General features: G+C 38.6%; 1 protein-coding gene across 1 annotated transcript; it reads right to left on the bottom strand.

The window, feature by feature from the left end:
• Window positions 1-4638: 4638 nt before the first annotated feature.
• Window positions 4639-14418, bottom strand: slc26a2 (solute carrier family 26 member 2). The gene is made up of 4 exons (XM_060885378.1): window positions 14284-14418; window positions 10502-11118; window positions 7532-8271; window positions 4639-6484 (listed from the first exon to the last, which is right to left on the bottom strand). Exons 2-4 carry the CDS (start codon window positions 11093-11095, stop codon window positions 5746-5748), a joined length of 2073 nt encoding a protein of 690 aa, XP_060741361.1. The 5' UTR covers window positions 11096-11118; window positions 14284-14418; the 3' UTR covers window positions 4639-5745.
• Window positions 14419-16530: the final 2112 nt, after the last annotated feature.

The following is a 16530-nucleotide window of genomic DNA, read 5'->3' as shown; positions in this document are numbered from 1 at the left end:
TCATCCTTGTGTGAGTGTGTGTGTGTGTGTGTGTTTGTGTGTGCTTTAAAAGAGATGAGTTAAGCACAGGGAGAAAGTACTCTCCATTTGTACCCACCCACCCTCGGACACTAGATAGGCTGCATGTACCTTTTGGGCTCTTGTAGGGCACAAACAAGGTGAATTAAGAAGCCATTTGCTGTTACTAGAAGATGGTGGAGGAACAATAAGATAAAGCTAATTAGTGATAAGAAATCAAGCAATGCATAACGGTTTTGTACAGCTAAATTTATTTCTGTTGTTGGCCAGGAAAAAAGACCTTGAGTGAAAAAATTTTAACAAATTTTACATTTGCCTTTTACTGAAGAATCATATTTATTTCTTTGCCGAGATGCAGTTCAATGGCACAGTGTTGATTATGAGGTGCAGTGTAACTCTGTGGCAGAAGACAAATTGAGATGCCAACAACTAGCCTTTATCTCAACAGCCTGCTTCTGCAGCACAACCAGCAAAACAAAGCTAAAACATAGCAATAAACATGCAACCAGAACACCTGACCTGAATGAAAAGCAAAGCCAGTGTGCATAAAACAGCAAGACAACATATTATTTTCAGGCCACATGCACACTGTGCCTCAGAGCCACTCAGAAAATGGACGGGATCTTGTCTCCTCTTTCCTTCAGAACACTGATTGGAAGCAATGAGGAGTTTACATAAGAATGAATTGTGCTGCAGAAGAGAATACACTCATGAGTGCTCTCACTCACAACGGAGAGTGGGTTTTTATGGATGCTAACAACGATGACCGGTCATTAGTTAAGCCATTAAATAGTTAATTATAAAATTATACAATTACAATTAAAAAGCTTCAGTCAACAAGGGGGGTTGATGAGGACTCTGGCAAATTGCCTTTTTCTGACTCTGCACTCATGCTGTTTTCATGTTTGTTCTGTTTTATATGGAAAAAAAAAAACAATGTTTCACCAAGGAAAAATTAAAGTTAAAATAAATACTGATAAACAGACAGACACAGATAGATGGATGGATGGATGGAGTACCTTGGACCTTTTAATTCTTTAGGTTCCTCTGTATTCCCAACAGTTTGTTCCCTCTGTTTCTTTGTTTGGGCCAGTGGGATTATTGGGATATATTGGTTTAATTATTAATTATTACTAAGATCAAAAATCTGCTATCCACTCACTCACTCACTCACTCACTCATTCATTTTCTACCGCTTATCCGAACTACCTCGGGTCACGGGGAGCCTGTGCCTATCTCAGGCGTCATCAGGCATCAAGGCAGGATACACCCTGGACGGAGTGCCAACCCATCGCAGGGCACACACACACACACTCCCATTCACTCACGCACAATTTTCCAGAGATGCCAATCAACCTACCATGCATGTCTTTGGACCGGGGGAGGAAACCGGAGTACCCGGGGGAGAACATGCAAACTCTACACACACAAGGCGGAGGCGGGAATCGAACCCCCAACCCTGGTGGTGTGAGGCGAACGTGCTAACCACTAAGTCACCGTGCCCCCATCTGCTATCCAGTACTTACTTAAATATACATATATATTTCTATTTGCCTGCTTGACTGGTTACTTGAATTGAATGGGTTTAAACCTCAGTAACAGTAATATCTTTATTATCAAGTAAATAATGTTACCTTGAGGCTAATATGGAAAGTTCCACAATAATAATAATAATAATAATAATAATAATAATAATAATAATAATAATAATAATAGAAATAAGCACTATGGTTTCAATAACATTTTAGTACTAAGATCTAATATTTAAAATGTTGTATTATGTGTTAAAGTAAAATAAATCTATACTGTGGTTGACTGGTTATTTTAGACTTAAAGTGGTACCTGAGTGCAAATAAAAAGAGTTTGAGATTTGAACTTGAAAGTACACTGCAAGTGTTTTAATCTGTTTTCAAGTGTTTTCAGTTTTGACTGGTAGGAAACATGGTCACAAAGTTACAAAAGAAGTAGAAACATATTCTGTAGTTTAATCCCTGACTATCTATTTCTAAGTTTTACAGGTTAAACCCAGGAACACTCTTCTGCAAGATCTTGATATTCTTAAAGAAAAACTGAATGCATTATTTGCATACCCAATTTAATGTCTGAAGGATGGAGACAAGAGGAGGATGCTTATGTCAGCTAACTCCTGCTAAAGCCATTGAGACATTGAACTTTTTGGACACATCCAGTGTCTCAGCCTTGCAAATGAGGCAGAATACATTTGTCTTTTCCTTGACAGGAGACAATCTGGTCTGACAAGTTAATGGCATTATGAAGCCCAGCTAACGTGGCAGCTCAACTGCAGCCAAACATCAAGATGACACACACTTGTTCTATCTGGGTTTCCAAAAGGAATTACCTGTCAACAAGATCATAAAATTGCTGCATATTTTGACAATTCTCATACAAAAAATTACCCCAAGTATGATTAGTTCAGTTAGTGAGAAAACGTGGTTGCAACGAGAGAACATTTTTCTAACTGTGACAATGCTTCTCTCTGGTGGTAAGATTAGGGTGATGCACATTAAGGCATTGAGCTGATTTAGAAAGCCTTTATTGTCATTGTATAGCTCTCCATATCAATTCTGGACTGCAGCTCCTGTTAGTGTCGAGTCAATAACAGACACATAACAATACATGTTTGAACATACAATACGTACAGACACATACAATAATACGAATAAACAAGAGTATAATTGGTTGCAAGGTTGTTTATCTGCTGTGACCTTTTCATGCTACACAACATAGTTAGTGAAATAAGTCTCTGTGTGCATGTAAATATAGATAAGCCATCAGACTGAAGTGTTGACCTTGAGGAAGAGCCTGTGACCACTTGTAGCTGTCGCCTTGCAGTGCAAGATGTAATTGGAGGTTCCTGACCACTGGACGACTTATACAGTACAGGACCTTTCAAAACACTTGCTAGTCTTTCTTAGTCGGCCCCATTGCTTTCCGTTCTGCTCAGTACCAGTCTCACGGTGCTTTGCAGTAATTCTCCCGGATCGTGCGACAGTTCAAATCCAGCACACAAGCAATGTCGGCTGACCAGATTTAACCAGTTTAACAAGATCCTCTTAGGTTGCGGAGGATAGCTTGGCCATTTTCATCAAAATATACAAAACAACATCTAATAACACGGCCCACAAAATATTTGACACCCCTGTAGCAATTATAGGCTATAGGAATAATTAATGCAGGCTTTGTACTTCAGCCTGGCCAATTTTGATATCTGCACAATTTCACATGTTTCTGTCATGACAAATAAAATAGTTGTAATAAGCGTGTAAATTAAGTTCAAGCACAACCACACAACATGCATACAAAAGTTTGATAAATCTTGATTATATTCTTAAATAAAGAAGTCGTAATTTTTCTTGCGTCGGACATCATAAACCTTCCATTAAAGTATTTTGTTCATCCCATGTGAAGACAGATACAAAATGTAGGTAGTGTAGTGTATTTTAACTTTTAATTGTTTTGTGTTTAATGCTTTGGCAAAAGCGCTCTGCTCAAGTGGAAACTCCAGGGTTTCTGCACTAAGGAAGACCGGGGGATATAGAACAGACTCGTCAGTGACCAGTGTTGTATAGACTCGTGTTGCAGTGTTGTAACAGACTCGTGCCATGACCAGTGTTGTATAGAAAGGGGGTTTCCTCCGGGTACTCTGGTTTCCTCCCCCTGTCCAAAGACATGCATGGTAGGTTGATTGGCATCTCTGGAAAATTGTCCATAGTGTGTGATTGCGTGAGTGAATGAGAGTGTGTGTGTGCCCTGCGATGGGTTGGCACTCCGTCCAGGGTGTATCCTGACTTGATGCCCGATGACGCCTGAGATAGGCACAGGCTCCCCGTGACCCGAGGTAGTTCGGAAAAGCGGTAGAAGATGAATGAGTGAATGACTACATAGTAAGCCAAAAGTTATGGTATTATTTAAATGGCAAAAGTGGACACCAAAATTTTACGCATGATGTAATGATGCCAGTCTTGAATCAAATCAGTTCATGTATGTGTGCATTCTCTACAGTGTGTCCAATGAATGCAGTCATTAATAAAAAAAAAAATCACAAGACAAAGACCAAATCAATAAATGTTATTTTTATTTAGTATTGAATGGATTGTTTGCATTAATATTTTGTTTGTATCAACTCTGGTAATAAGAACAGTAAAATTTCACTGCTTTTGGTTGCTGTATTTACAGCTTTCCTACGATTAACGTTATAGATCTGACTGCGCGTGCCTTTGCTTCTCCGTAGAGCGTGTGGAGCTGCGTAATGCAATCTAGGAGCAGTGATTCGCCAAACCTCCCTTATTGCAGTCGCACACATTTCTTCTGATTTTATTTTGTAGTAACGAGTAACGAAGATGCTTAGTGGCAATATAACGGAGTAAAAGTATACATTTTATCTAGGAAATGTAGTGGAGTAAAAGTGAAAGTTGACAAATTTAAGCGAAGTAAAGTACAGATACCTGAAATTTCTACTTAAGTACAGTAACGAAGTATTTGTACTCCGTTACATTACAACAATGACTGCTATAGTAGCAACATACAGTACTATTTAGATACATTTATTGTACAGATTTAACACAGAGCTATCTAAATACAAGAAATCCTGGAGACAAGTGTCCTTTAATCAAGTTTATTTTGCGTAAAATAAAGGTCATAACAATTAAAAGCATGTTAAAACAACATTGTATATTGTGTGAACACTCACGTTGGTCATAAACCTTTAACAATACTTTCTATATTGTTTACATGAGAATTAAACAAAGTAATAACGAACAGAAGATCCTTCTAGAAATCTAGGGTAATGGATAAATAATATATATAGCTGTAGTATAAATATATGGAATGGATAAAGCTACAACTCCAGTCGTTTAGAACATCCTGATTGTACATCGCAGCTGCACAGTATTTGCCCTGAATGTAACATAATCAGATTAACAAGGATATCATGGATTATCTGCTACAGAGGGAGAGGCTCAGGACACATTTTTTGTTTGCTTTGGCATATTGGCGTAAAAGAGCTAATCACACTAAAATACAGCCTGTTTGTGTTGCTAACTCATTACTGTGTGCGCTCAAGGCACACAACCTGCTTAAGTCTTACACATAATAGGCTGGTGCTTGGTTGTTGTCAAACATGTTCTGATAAAAGAAATGTTTTCAATTCAGTAGAAATAAAAAGAAAAAGAAAATACAAAAATTGCAAAAATAAACAAAAAATGAAATCACGTTCAAGTCATTAAAAATGGCTAAATTCTGTGAATCAGCTCTACATGTTTATACAATCTGATAAGATTAATCTGAGAAACAATCAAGAGCTTTGCATACATGTATAGAAAAAAAAATCTTCTTAAGACATTTTCTTGTCTTCATTTTCTTTGATGAGCAAAATGGAAGTCAAAACCTCTACAGACACATGACTTAATTCCACCTGTGCTTGTATTCATCTTAAACCCAGACAATACAAAACAAATCAGTAATCAACTTCGTAACAGCTACAATACTTCATCTTTGTGTTAATAATGCTTCTGAAAATATTCAGAATTTTTTAAATATAACAAACAAGCACTGAATACAAAATGCACATCAAGATAAATCCCTTCTATCATTTAATGTAGGTTAGGACTTGAAATAGCCAAAGATGATACAAAAATAATCTGTTTAAATTATTCCAGTAAGGCACATAGGGTTGGCGGGACAGTGTAGTAAACGTGTAGCATTTCATCAGCAACCAGTCTCACAGTCACCGTTCTGTAACTGACAGCTTTGGGCGTAACGGACAGCATCGCCGAGTGTGTGAAAAATGATTGGTGAGCTCTTGAGGTCATAATAACCACCTCTGTGCAGGGAATCGATCACTGACTTGCTGCATTGGGCTAATAACAAGTGCACGGAAAGTTCCTTGTAATCCTTACACACCTCCTTCAGAGCATTAACTCCTTCTGTGTCCAGAAATAACACAGCGCTGCAGTCTAGGATCACTGTGTGAAAAGAAGGGAGGAAAATATCTGTAGGCACTTCAGAGTCTTCCTCCCTCTTCATGCGTTTTGCCAGCTTCTTGCGCCTGGCTTTCTCTTTCTGTGGGTCCAGACCTACGCTGCGATACAGAGACTTCTTAAACAGAGTCTGGTTGGCATAGTAAATCGGAGCTTCGTAACGGAACACAGCCACCCCGAGCTGCTTGTTGAGGTTTTTGTATGATTCCATGTCCTTGAAGAGGTCACGATTCCCTGCCTGGCCCAGCTCGAGCATCCGGGCACATTGGGTGCGGCCTAGCACACAGAATGCAGACACTAGGACGCCTACCAGCAGGCCGAGCTCAGTGTTAACCAGCGCTGATGTAGCCATGGTGACCATCCAAATGGCAGCGTCTATGCGGTTCACGCGCCACATTTTTGGAACATCTTGAAACTTCCGCAAGGCACCACGCAGGTTCACCACAATGATAACTGCTAGCACACATCTGAAAACAAGAAAGGAGATGGTCAAGACATCTAAGAATGCTAAAACTGAAACTTAATAAAGCCTATAAGAACTTCCTGTTCATCTTGATTCAGAAGAGGCTGCAGCGGTTTAAAACAAAAAACATGCTTTTACTAACCATGCAGCTTTTTACACTTTAAACAAACAGGAGCTGAATGAGCTGGTATAAGAGAGATGCTTTAGCTTCCCAATACATGACAATGTTTAATCACTAGTGAGTTTGGAAGAAAAGCTGTAAAATATGAATACAGTAAAATGGCACCAATACCACTTGTCTAAACCATACCCATGTGTCCATCTCTGAAACAACGTGAAAACAGAAGCTCTCTCTCACACACACACACACACACACACACACACACACACACACACACACACACACACACACACACACACACACACACACACATTTATACCTTTCTGCTTAGATTCAGTCTGGGGAAAAAAATCACCATGGTGACTGGGAAGTTCATAATCAGAAATGGAGAACATGTCTAGTTATAGAGAGCAGTGCTATCTAACAGCAGACTAGAAAAAGGCCCATGCTTCACACACTCGAGAGTTACACCAGTGAAAGCTGAGCTCTGAATGTTTAACTTTTTCATTCATGCTTTTGCTGTTGTATTTTGTTGAGCCAAACATATGGATCACACAGACACTATGCAAACAAAGGGTCATTGTTAAATTTCATTTGTTGTACATTAATAAATGTTGCATTATGTTTTAATTAAAAGGAATTAATTCGAACGAAGGCACATATTCAGACAATGATTATTTTTGTTTATTGTTACAGCCCTAATGTTTACCTGTACAATTTACAGAGCATTCTGTGGACTGTTCAATCGGCTTTGTGTTTTATATTCATACAGTAGCTTCTCTGTATGTCCATGTACTGACACAATAGAATGAGTGGATTTGTGTTTGTGTGGGTTGTGTGATTGTAGATGAAAAGCATCCTGCCCTTCTTGCCTTTTGCCTTTTCTTCTCTCCTAGGCTGAGATTACACTGCAGTACGAAATATACTCACTTCTGTAGCGAGTGGAACAGAGGAGCAATGACAAGGAGCACCAGCAGTAGCACGAGAGCAGTAACCAGGCCTGAGAGCTGAGTCTGGCAGCCAGTGGACTCCTTCACCAGAGTCTTGGTCAGGGCGGCACTAGTAGTGAAGCAGCGAAAGAACGATGGAAAGATATTGCAGAACCCGATGGCGTACATCTCCTGATTGGCATCCACCTTGTAGCCGTGCTTCTGAGCAAACATTTCGGACAGAGACACGGTGATGGCAAAGCCTACAATGGCTATCGAGAAGGCATCAATTGCTATGTTGGGTATGAGATCCCAGGCTGGGAGCTGTGGAGGCATGAAGCCTGTGGGAATGGCCCCAGCTACCTCAGATCCATACTTCTCCTGGAAATGACCGAAGTGGGAAGCCAGTGTGGCAACAATGACCACAAACAGCTCGAAGGGAATTGGTGCCTTGAGTTTGGATTTAAAACGGTCATTCAGCTCTTTGGTTGGGACCAGAATGAGCAGGCATAGGATGCTGGTGATGAGATCACAAATGTTGGTTTGGCCAAGGTTCTCAAAGAGCTTGATCCAGGTTTTGATCAGCGATCCCCAGCCTTGGGCACGAGGCAGCTTCAGGCCCAGAAGGTACTTTAGTTGTGAGGTGAGGATGGTTAGAGAGGCGCCAGTGGCAAAGCCACTTAGCAGAGAGTCCGAAAGGAAGACGGAAACAAAGCCGACCTGGAGGAGACCCATTAATACCTGAAAGAAAATTAAACTTTAGGATTTGGGTGTTGAGATCAAACAGAAATGCAATTTTTTTTAAAACAGCCAAAAACTACATAAAATATATCTGAATTGTTTGTTATAATGGTGCAATGTGCCTCATTTCCAAATCCTACCACCTGCTGCATTAAGCATATAAAGCAAAAATGCGGTCTGACTGACTTAATACAGAGCGTATTAATTACTGGATGTTAGACAATTGTTCTACAATCAGGAATGTGAACAGATCTGGAACAGTGGCAAAATAAATGAGCACAATATAGTGCTAGGTTTTATAGCTACTGTATATGACTATAACCTCCAATTTAAACACTTGAAAAAAAGAATTTGGTAATAAATCAAACTCAATAATGTCTTTATGTACAACGATTGAACACCACAGATCATAGAAATATTAGCCAAAGCGAACCCTTTCTGCAATGTAAGCAAAAAATCTGAAGATTTTTTAAACCTAGTTCGTCATACATATGATTTTTAATTACTGCTTTAATTAGCGATTTGAGTTGCTGGGTTTTAACTGTGTTAATTAGACTTCTGGGCCATTGAGCTTTCACATGCTTGGTGGTCAAACTAATGAATGAATGATTTGTAACCCGCTGTGACAATATTAATTTTATCAACCAGCAATCAATCCTTACTATATATAGACACTCCCTATCCTCTAACAACTCTCTCGCTCTCTCTAACAAGTGCTTGCTGAACAGATTGTCCACAGTGAAACTCAATTGTGACTTCCAGCTGCCTGCCCATGAATAAACCCATAAGTCATAAACACATCATAGAACACGTCCCCATGGGAAACGCTAACGGCCACTAAACTTTACACTACCCACTCAGAAATTTAAGATATTAAAATTATTTTCATTATTATTAATACCAACTCCACCTGTACAAGTCACTTTGTATAAACTTTACATAATAATGTGACTCAGGGTGATTTAAACAGCTTACATTAGCAAGAATACTCCTGTATACGGTGTTTTATGTGTACAGTTTAAAATTTAGTTTACTTTACATTCTACAGTTTATTGTCTACTGAATTATCTGTATTTATTTGGTGTTTAGTGTACTCTGTATCTTTGTAGTTTAATGTTTACTGTAAGCTAGATTGTTTATAGTTTGCTGCACATTTGTAGTTTGTGTTACAGTATATTGAATATTAGCTCCAGCAGCACATTTAGCATCTTGTTATCATCTCGTTAATCGGTTTGGATTGTTGACAATTTGACAAGATCCTTGATCTTCATTTGTCTATCAATGTTGTTGAACTAGTTCCAAAGATGACAAGTCTGTAGACTCAAACATGTTCTGAAACAGGTTTAATCTGTGTTAACAAAATTAGCTGAGTCATGTAGACAAAATCATAGCTAGCATGACTTTGTATATGTCATAGCCACATTCTAGGTATAAGATTTTTATGTAGTGTATGTATTCATTTATTTATTTTTATTCTTATTTCTTCTTATTATTATTATATTTATTTATTTTTTCTCTTCTGTTTCTATACTTCTGTAAAGCTGCTTTGAGACAATGTGAATTGTTACTGAAATTCAATTATGCTCTTTTACAATTTATACACAGGAAAGGTTCTCATGCCCTCATTGTTATTATATACTATTACGATTTACTAATTACTATTAACTACATTGAAAGCATTTAAATGAATATAATTGTGTCTGCCATGTGTTTCATTTGTGTTCTTGTTTGTAGGAGCACATTAGTGTAAATACCTAAAGTGTGTTAGACTTTTCTTTGCATACAGATTTTTCATTTGGCAAGGGGATATTAAGACATAATGAGATTACTGAAAGACATCACAATGGCATTAGTGTGACATTTTATTTAAGCACAATTCTATTAATTAGAGGACTTTGAGGTAACTAGAAAAAGGCTTAATTTATTATCTTGTTGCCACAGTAAACTATAATGGGCACATATTATTGCACTCTGAGAATGACATAATTAAAAATCATTTTCTTGACCTACCATCCATCATCTTGTTTGATTTTAAGCCTGTCTGATACATCTGCTCTTTCCAGCCAACATACCGATCTTAGAAGTTATCTTGGACATCTTAATCTGGTTATACCCATCAAGCTAATCTTGAGGAAGAACCAAATTAAACAATCTGATACTGTATACATCTCACACCCTCCCCCCAAAATGGATTATTTTTTAGGAGACTGAATGTAAGCAAACCACATACCTGGTATACTCCTGCAGTAAAGGTCACAGTGGAGCCTACAACAATGGCGTAGCAGCTACGGTCACAGTGCAGAATCGTGCTGTTTCCCGGGCTGGTGAGGTTTCCTGGCTGGTCGCTGAGATATCCAGCCAGTGCCAGCTCCCTATCCACCACCTGGCCCACTAACAAGCACAGCACCCCGAAGATACCCACAGAAATGTGCCTGGATGTGCCAAGAAGAGTGTAGATAATGCAGGAAAAGAACGATGTGTAGAGTCCATAGATGGGATCCTGCCCTGCCAGCAGCGAGTAGGCGATGGACTGGGGAACCAGCAGGATGCCTACAATCAGACCTGACATCAAGTCACCCAGGAGCCAGTCTTTGATCTGATATTTTGGCAGCCATTTTAAGATGGGTATAGAGTCTAAGAGCAGGTTTTTTGCTCGATCTGTGCTGCAGACACATTGCTTTTTCAGTTTTTGGCTCAGCACCACCCTCAGAGGTTGGACTTCTCTCTCACATTCCTCCAGTATGAATGGAGTCTGAATTACATTCTCAGAGTCAGCTTCTGCTGCAACCTGGTCTGCCTCATGGTCTGCCTCAGCACCTCGCATTGTGTAGTGACCCAGAGCTCTCCCTTAGAGGAAAATACACAGTTGGACTTTATTAGTGCAATCACAAACAGTGCTGCTTGGCTTGCAAATGTTTAATATTTCACAACGACAAATTAAGTTGCAGTGTATGTCAACCTGTGGGAATAGGACATGTGATATGGCTTTTTAATGTGAAGCAAAGAACATTAAACAGGGCAGGCAGGGACAGTCAATATTTGCTTCATGGCGCCAAATCATCCATCAAGCTTTATCTCCCAAGACGACATAAAATGGCTTTGCAAAGCCGGAAACACTTTTTTCCTTCAGATTTTTGTTTCAGTGAATAACAAATAAAAATCAATAATGTTAAAAAGTAAGACATGTTGCGTTTACATGAAATGTGTTAAGTACAATTACCAATGCCTCAGAGAACAAACACTCACTGGCCACTTTATTATGAGCACACTGCTAGTTTATTTGAGCAGCTCAATGCATAAATAGATGTACATGCATGTCCAGAGCTTCAGTTAATATTAATATTAGAATGGGGAAATGGGATCACAGTAATCTTACTGACATGGTTGTTGGTGAATTTTAGAAATTGCTGATCATCTTGATATTTGAATAAAAGTCTTTAAAGTTTACAGAATAGTTAAAAAAAAAATCATTGCAGGAAGTGATGAGAGTTGTCAGAGAAGAATGATGATAGAATGGTGATAGACTGACCATTTTTGAGAAGCTTGTTACCACTTCTGCTTCTGTCTCAAGGTTTGTTATGCATTCTGAGATGTTTTTCTGCTCACCACAGTTGTATAAAATGTTTACTTATTTATTCTGCAATGTCTTTCAGTTTTGAAGTCATTTTGGGTAAACACTTAAATAATTTAATCCAATTACAGTGATGAAAAACTGAGCCAGTATGGTTTAGATTAAGGGTCTAACTCTGATACTGCTGTGTTCAGTAACTAAGAACCATATAACCACTTAGCTGTTCTTGTTCTCAATAAGGTAAAACGCTAACACTGCATGCAGGTGCAGATAGTCATCTTTATCTAAACATCATTAATTACAAATTAATTATGCGAGTGAGCTCCCACAAATTTCTTGCAGATTCTGACAACACCACTCCCTTATAAAACAAACCACCCTCTGTAAATAATGTGGGATATGGCTACATGGAAGGTTTCCCATTGCATAATTTTTGCACTTTTTTTTAAACAGACATGTAGAGCAAATCCTTGTTTGTGAGGTCTTGCTCTACATACAGTCTCTCACAGAAGTGAGTACACATTTATGTAAATATTTTATGTTTTCATGTGACAACACTGAAGAAATTCCATTTTTCTACAGTGTAAAGTAGTGAGTGTACAGCTTGTATAACAGTGAAAATTTGCTGTCCCCTCAAAATAACTCAACACACAGCCATTAATGTTTACACCGCTGGCTACAAAAGAGAGTACACCCCTAAGAGAAAATGTCCAAATTGGGCCCATTTAGCCATTTTCTCTCCCCGGGGTCAAGTGACTCGTTAGTGTGACTCGTTAGTTACAAGGTGTGTTAAATTTGGGGTTATCACGCTTACTCTCGTACTAGTCACTGGAACTTCAACATGGAACCTCATGGCACCTCATGGCAAAGAACTCTCTGAGGATCTGAAAAAAAAAAATTGTTGCTCTACATAAAGATGGCATAGGCTATAAGAGGATTTCCAAGACCCTGAAACTAAGATATAGAACGGTGGCCAAAACCATACAGTGGTTTAACAGGACAGGTTCCACTCGGAACAGGCCTCGCCATGGTCGACCAATGTAGTGCATGTGGTCAGCATCATATCCAGAGGTTGTGTTTGGAAAAATAGATGTATAAATGCTGCCAGCATTGCTGCAGAGGTTGAAGGGGTTTGGGGTCAGCCTGTCAGTACTCAGACCAAATGCCGCACACTGCATCAAATTGGTCTGTATGGCTGTCGTCCCAGAAGGAAACCTCTTCTAAAGATGATGCACAAGAAAGCCTGCAAACAGTTTGCTGAACACAAGCAGTCTAAGGACATGGATTACTGGAACCATGTCCTTTGGTCTGATGAAGCCAAGATAAACTTACTTGGCTAAGAAGGTGCCAAGCGTGTGTGGTGGCAACCAGGTGAGGAGTACAAAGACAAGTGTGTCTTGCCTACAGTCAAACATAGTGGTGGGAGTGTCATGGTCTGGGGCCGCATGAGTGCTGCCGGCACTGAGGAGCTACAGTTCATTGAGGGAACCATGAATGCCAACATGTACTGTGACATACTGTAGCAAAGCGTGATCATCTCCCTTCGGAGACTGGGCCTCAGGGTGCGGTATTCCAACACGATAACCACCCCAAAGACAGCTCCAAGACAACCTCTGCCTTGCTAAAGAAGCTGAGGGTAAAGGTGATGGACCGGCCAAGCATGTCTCCAGACCTAAACCCTGTTGAGCATCTGTGGGGCATCCTCAAACGGAAGGTGGAGGAGCGCAACATCTCTATCTTCCACCGGCTCCCTGATGTCGTCATGGAGGAGTGGAAGAGGAACTCCAGGAACAACCTATGACGCTCTGGTTAGCTTCATGTCCAAGAGGGTTAATACTCTAATTCTGCCCCTAACCCTGATCTAAACTTTCTCTACATCGTCACAAATAGTAGTTATCAGGGTTTCCATATCTCAGCTCTGTGCTGACTAGACATACATTTCTGCACTGAATATATTATTTTTAATATTCTTATATAGTGAGACATTACAGTATTATGTCCTTTGTAGTATTTAAACCAGATTTTCTTGAATGTTATTTAGAAGTTTCTTGTAAATGTAAGATTTAGTCCACAATAAGATTTGCCCTCAGGTATAATGTAGATAGAGGTCTTTTATAGAGACTTCTAGAGGATTCGCTCTTTTTTTTTTAACTCTGCATTATTTTTTTTTTAGTGTAAACAATGTAAACAAACACTATCAATAGAAATCCCATTAAAGTTTAAATGATCCAAAGAACACCCACAACGCTGCTTATTTTTCTTCAACACGTTACACCTTTATACGTTTTTAAACTTAAACGTCTTTAAAAGGTGCCACGCCGGCAGTGTATGTATGAATGGGTCATTGATTAAAACTTTGCAACGTGTAACTTCAGGTCACGTGTATTTTACAAGGCTCATAAACAATTAAGCAGAAATATCAAGTTTAATCTGTTACTCACCTCGTAAAGTTTACACACTTATTCATATCTTATCATGTCCACCGGATGACGTGCTTCAGCTTTGTAGACTGTACTGTAGGAAAATAGCGACAGAGTTCACCAACGAGATCCGAAGCCATCGCGGATCAACCGGTGTCACGTGTTTACTTCCGAAAGAAAACACGTGACGTGAGCAGATTATAGAACCCGGAAGTGGAGCAGCGTAGTGTGATGAAAGCGGTTATAAACTTTGACGTTATAAGCGTTTTATTCTTGAAACATAATCACAGAGACAATACAGAGATGATTATTTTTTCTGTTGCTACTTTTATTTACTCAGGCTACTCTAATAATAATAATAATAATAATAATTATTATTATTATTATTATTATTAGTAGTAGTAGTAGTAACAGCAACAACAGTATTAATCATTTAAAACTACTACTTATAATAATAATAATAATAATAATAATAGTTTTAATTGATTTGTATGACTAATTCATATTAGTAATGCTGTTAGTGGTAGTTGTTGAGGCATCAAGGAATAATAACAGTTTTAATAATTAAAACTACTACTACTACTATGACTACTACTACTTCTACTGCTACTTCTACTACTACTTCTACTACTACTTCTACTACTACTATGACTACTACTACTACTTCTACTACTACTACTAATAATAATAGTTTTAATTGATTTGTATGACTATAATTCATATTAGTAATGCTGTTAGTGGTAGTTGTTGAGGCATCACTGCACTATATGACACAGTAAGGCAGTACATGGTATAATTCATGTCTCAGCAGAATGTATATGGCATGTGGTGTCATGTTTTCATTTGAAGGTCAAAGACATTTCTGTAAGTAAGTCTCCCATAGACAGAGAATTCTGCTATACCGAATGCCGATCCCCAAGTAAAAGCAAAAGGTTTTGAACACATTTAAGTGCAATTGCACAAGTGAATCGATTTAATTTCCTGTTTTCTCTTAATCTCTTAATTCTTCTTTATCCTTTTATGAAAACATATGCGTCCAAAAATATGTAGACATCTTATCATCCCACCCATATTTAGGTATTTCCCAAACTGTTGCCATATAAATTGTAAGCACAAAACTGTATAAGCTGTCTTGATATCCTGCTACATTAAAATTTCAATTTACTAGCGACTTAAACTAAGAACGACTCATTTTACTGGGACACATGCACCAGTAATGATCTGCTGTGCCACAGTAAAATAAAATCTGTTATTTACATTTTATACGTACCGAAATTTGTCAAAGCACTACTACCTTCACCTACACTACCTCTTGAAAACAAGCTCTGATTCGAACAACCGTCACCACACTTGTGAACTGTGCATGTCATAACTGGAGCAGTCAGTGCACTGGCATGTTTTGGAAAAGAAGAGGTTTAGTAATAGGTTACACCTGAACATAAAGACATTTTTAAAATAATAATAAAAATATTTTTGACTCTTTTGAACGAAAGAGGTAAGAGATCTGGTATTAGTAATTACTTATTAGTAATAAAACAAGCATCAAGCTACCTTAAATTTGTTCACTATTTTGTAGGTCTGTGGACAGTTGCAAAATATGTATATGCTTTCCCCTTAAGCTGCTGCCAGCGCTTGTCTTAATAAATGAAAGCAAACTAATCCTTTGTTGTTTAAACTATATAAAACCTCAGGCAGTCTAATGTGACTGCAGTCACATGTCTAATGTAAGGCAAAAATTCATGAATGATAGTGTTTATATGGAACATAAAATGTAGAATAGGTGTTCAAGAAAATTAGTAGAAATTTATGCTTAGCAATATCCCTGGACATGACAGTGCCCCAGTACACAAAGTGAGGTCCATGAAGACAGGTTTTGTCCATGAAGAGTGGAAGAACTCAAGTGGCCTGCACAAAGCCCTGACCTCACTCACTGAACACATTTGGGATGAGCTGAAACACTGATTTCACCCCAGGCCTTTCCCAGGACTTCCTCAGGAGTCCCCAACCTCACTAATACTTTTGTAGGTGAATAGGATGCTCCAGGTCTTGCTTCAAAATGTAGTGTAAATACTTCCCAGAAGAATGGAGGTTATTATTACAGGGGAAGGGGACTGGCTAGAGGGGGATGCTAAATCCAGAATCTATTATTAGTGTGATAGTCAGGTGTTCACAAACTTTTCAGCCAAATAGTGTATATGAACTCCTGCCATGTATATAATCCAAATCATAATTGGATGGAAGATTTGGAGCCTGCATGCCTCTTTAAAG

Source organism: Tachysurus vachellii, chromosome 13 (genome assembly GCF_030014155.1).
Source record: "Tachysurus vachellii isolate PV-2020 chromosome 13, HZAU_Pvac_v1, whole genome shotgun sequence".
Lineage (NCBI taxonomy): Eukaryota > Metazoa > Chordata > Actinopteri > Siluriformes > Bagridae > Tachysurus > Tachysurus vachellii.
Note: the sequence above shows the minus strand (reverse complement) of the source record. Positions and strands in the feature narration are given on the sequence as shown.

What these genes read in the sequence shown, in the direction of transcription:
- slc26a2 (XM_060885378.1), bottom strand. Translation starts at nt 11,095, where the DNA reads ATGCGAGGTGCTGAGGCAGACCATGAGGCAGACCAGGTTGCAGCAGAA. An exon ending in TTACTGCAGGAGTATACCAG is followed by an intron (nt 8,272 to 10,501) that starts GTATGTGGTTTG and finishes ATTTTCTTTCAG; the next exon opens with GTATTAATGGGTCTCCTCCA. An exon ending in CTGTTCCACTCGCTACAGAA is followed by an intron (nt 6,485 to 7,531) that starts GTGAGTATATTT and finishes TCTTGTTTTCAG; the next exon opens with ATGTGTGCTAGCAGTTATCA.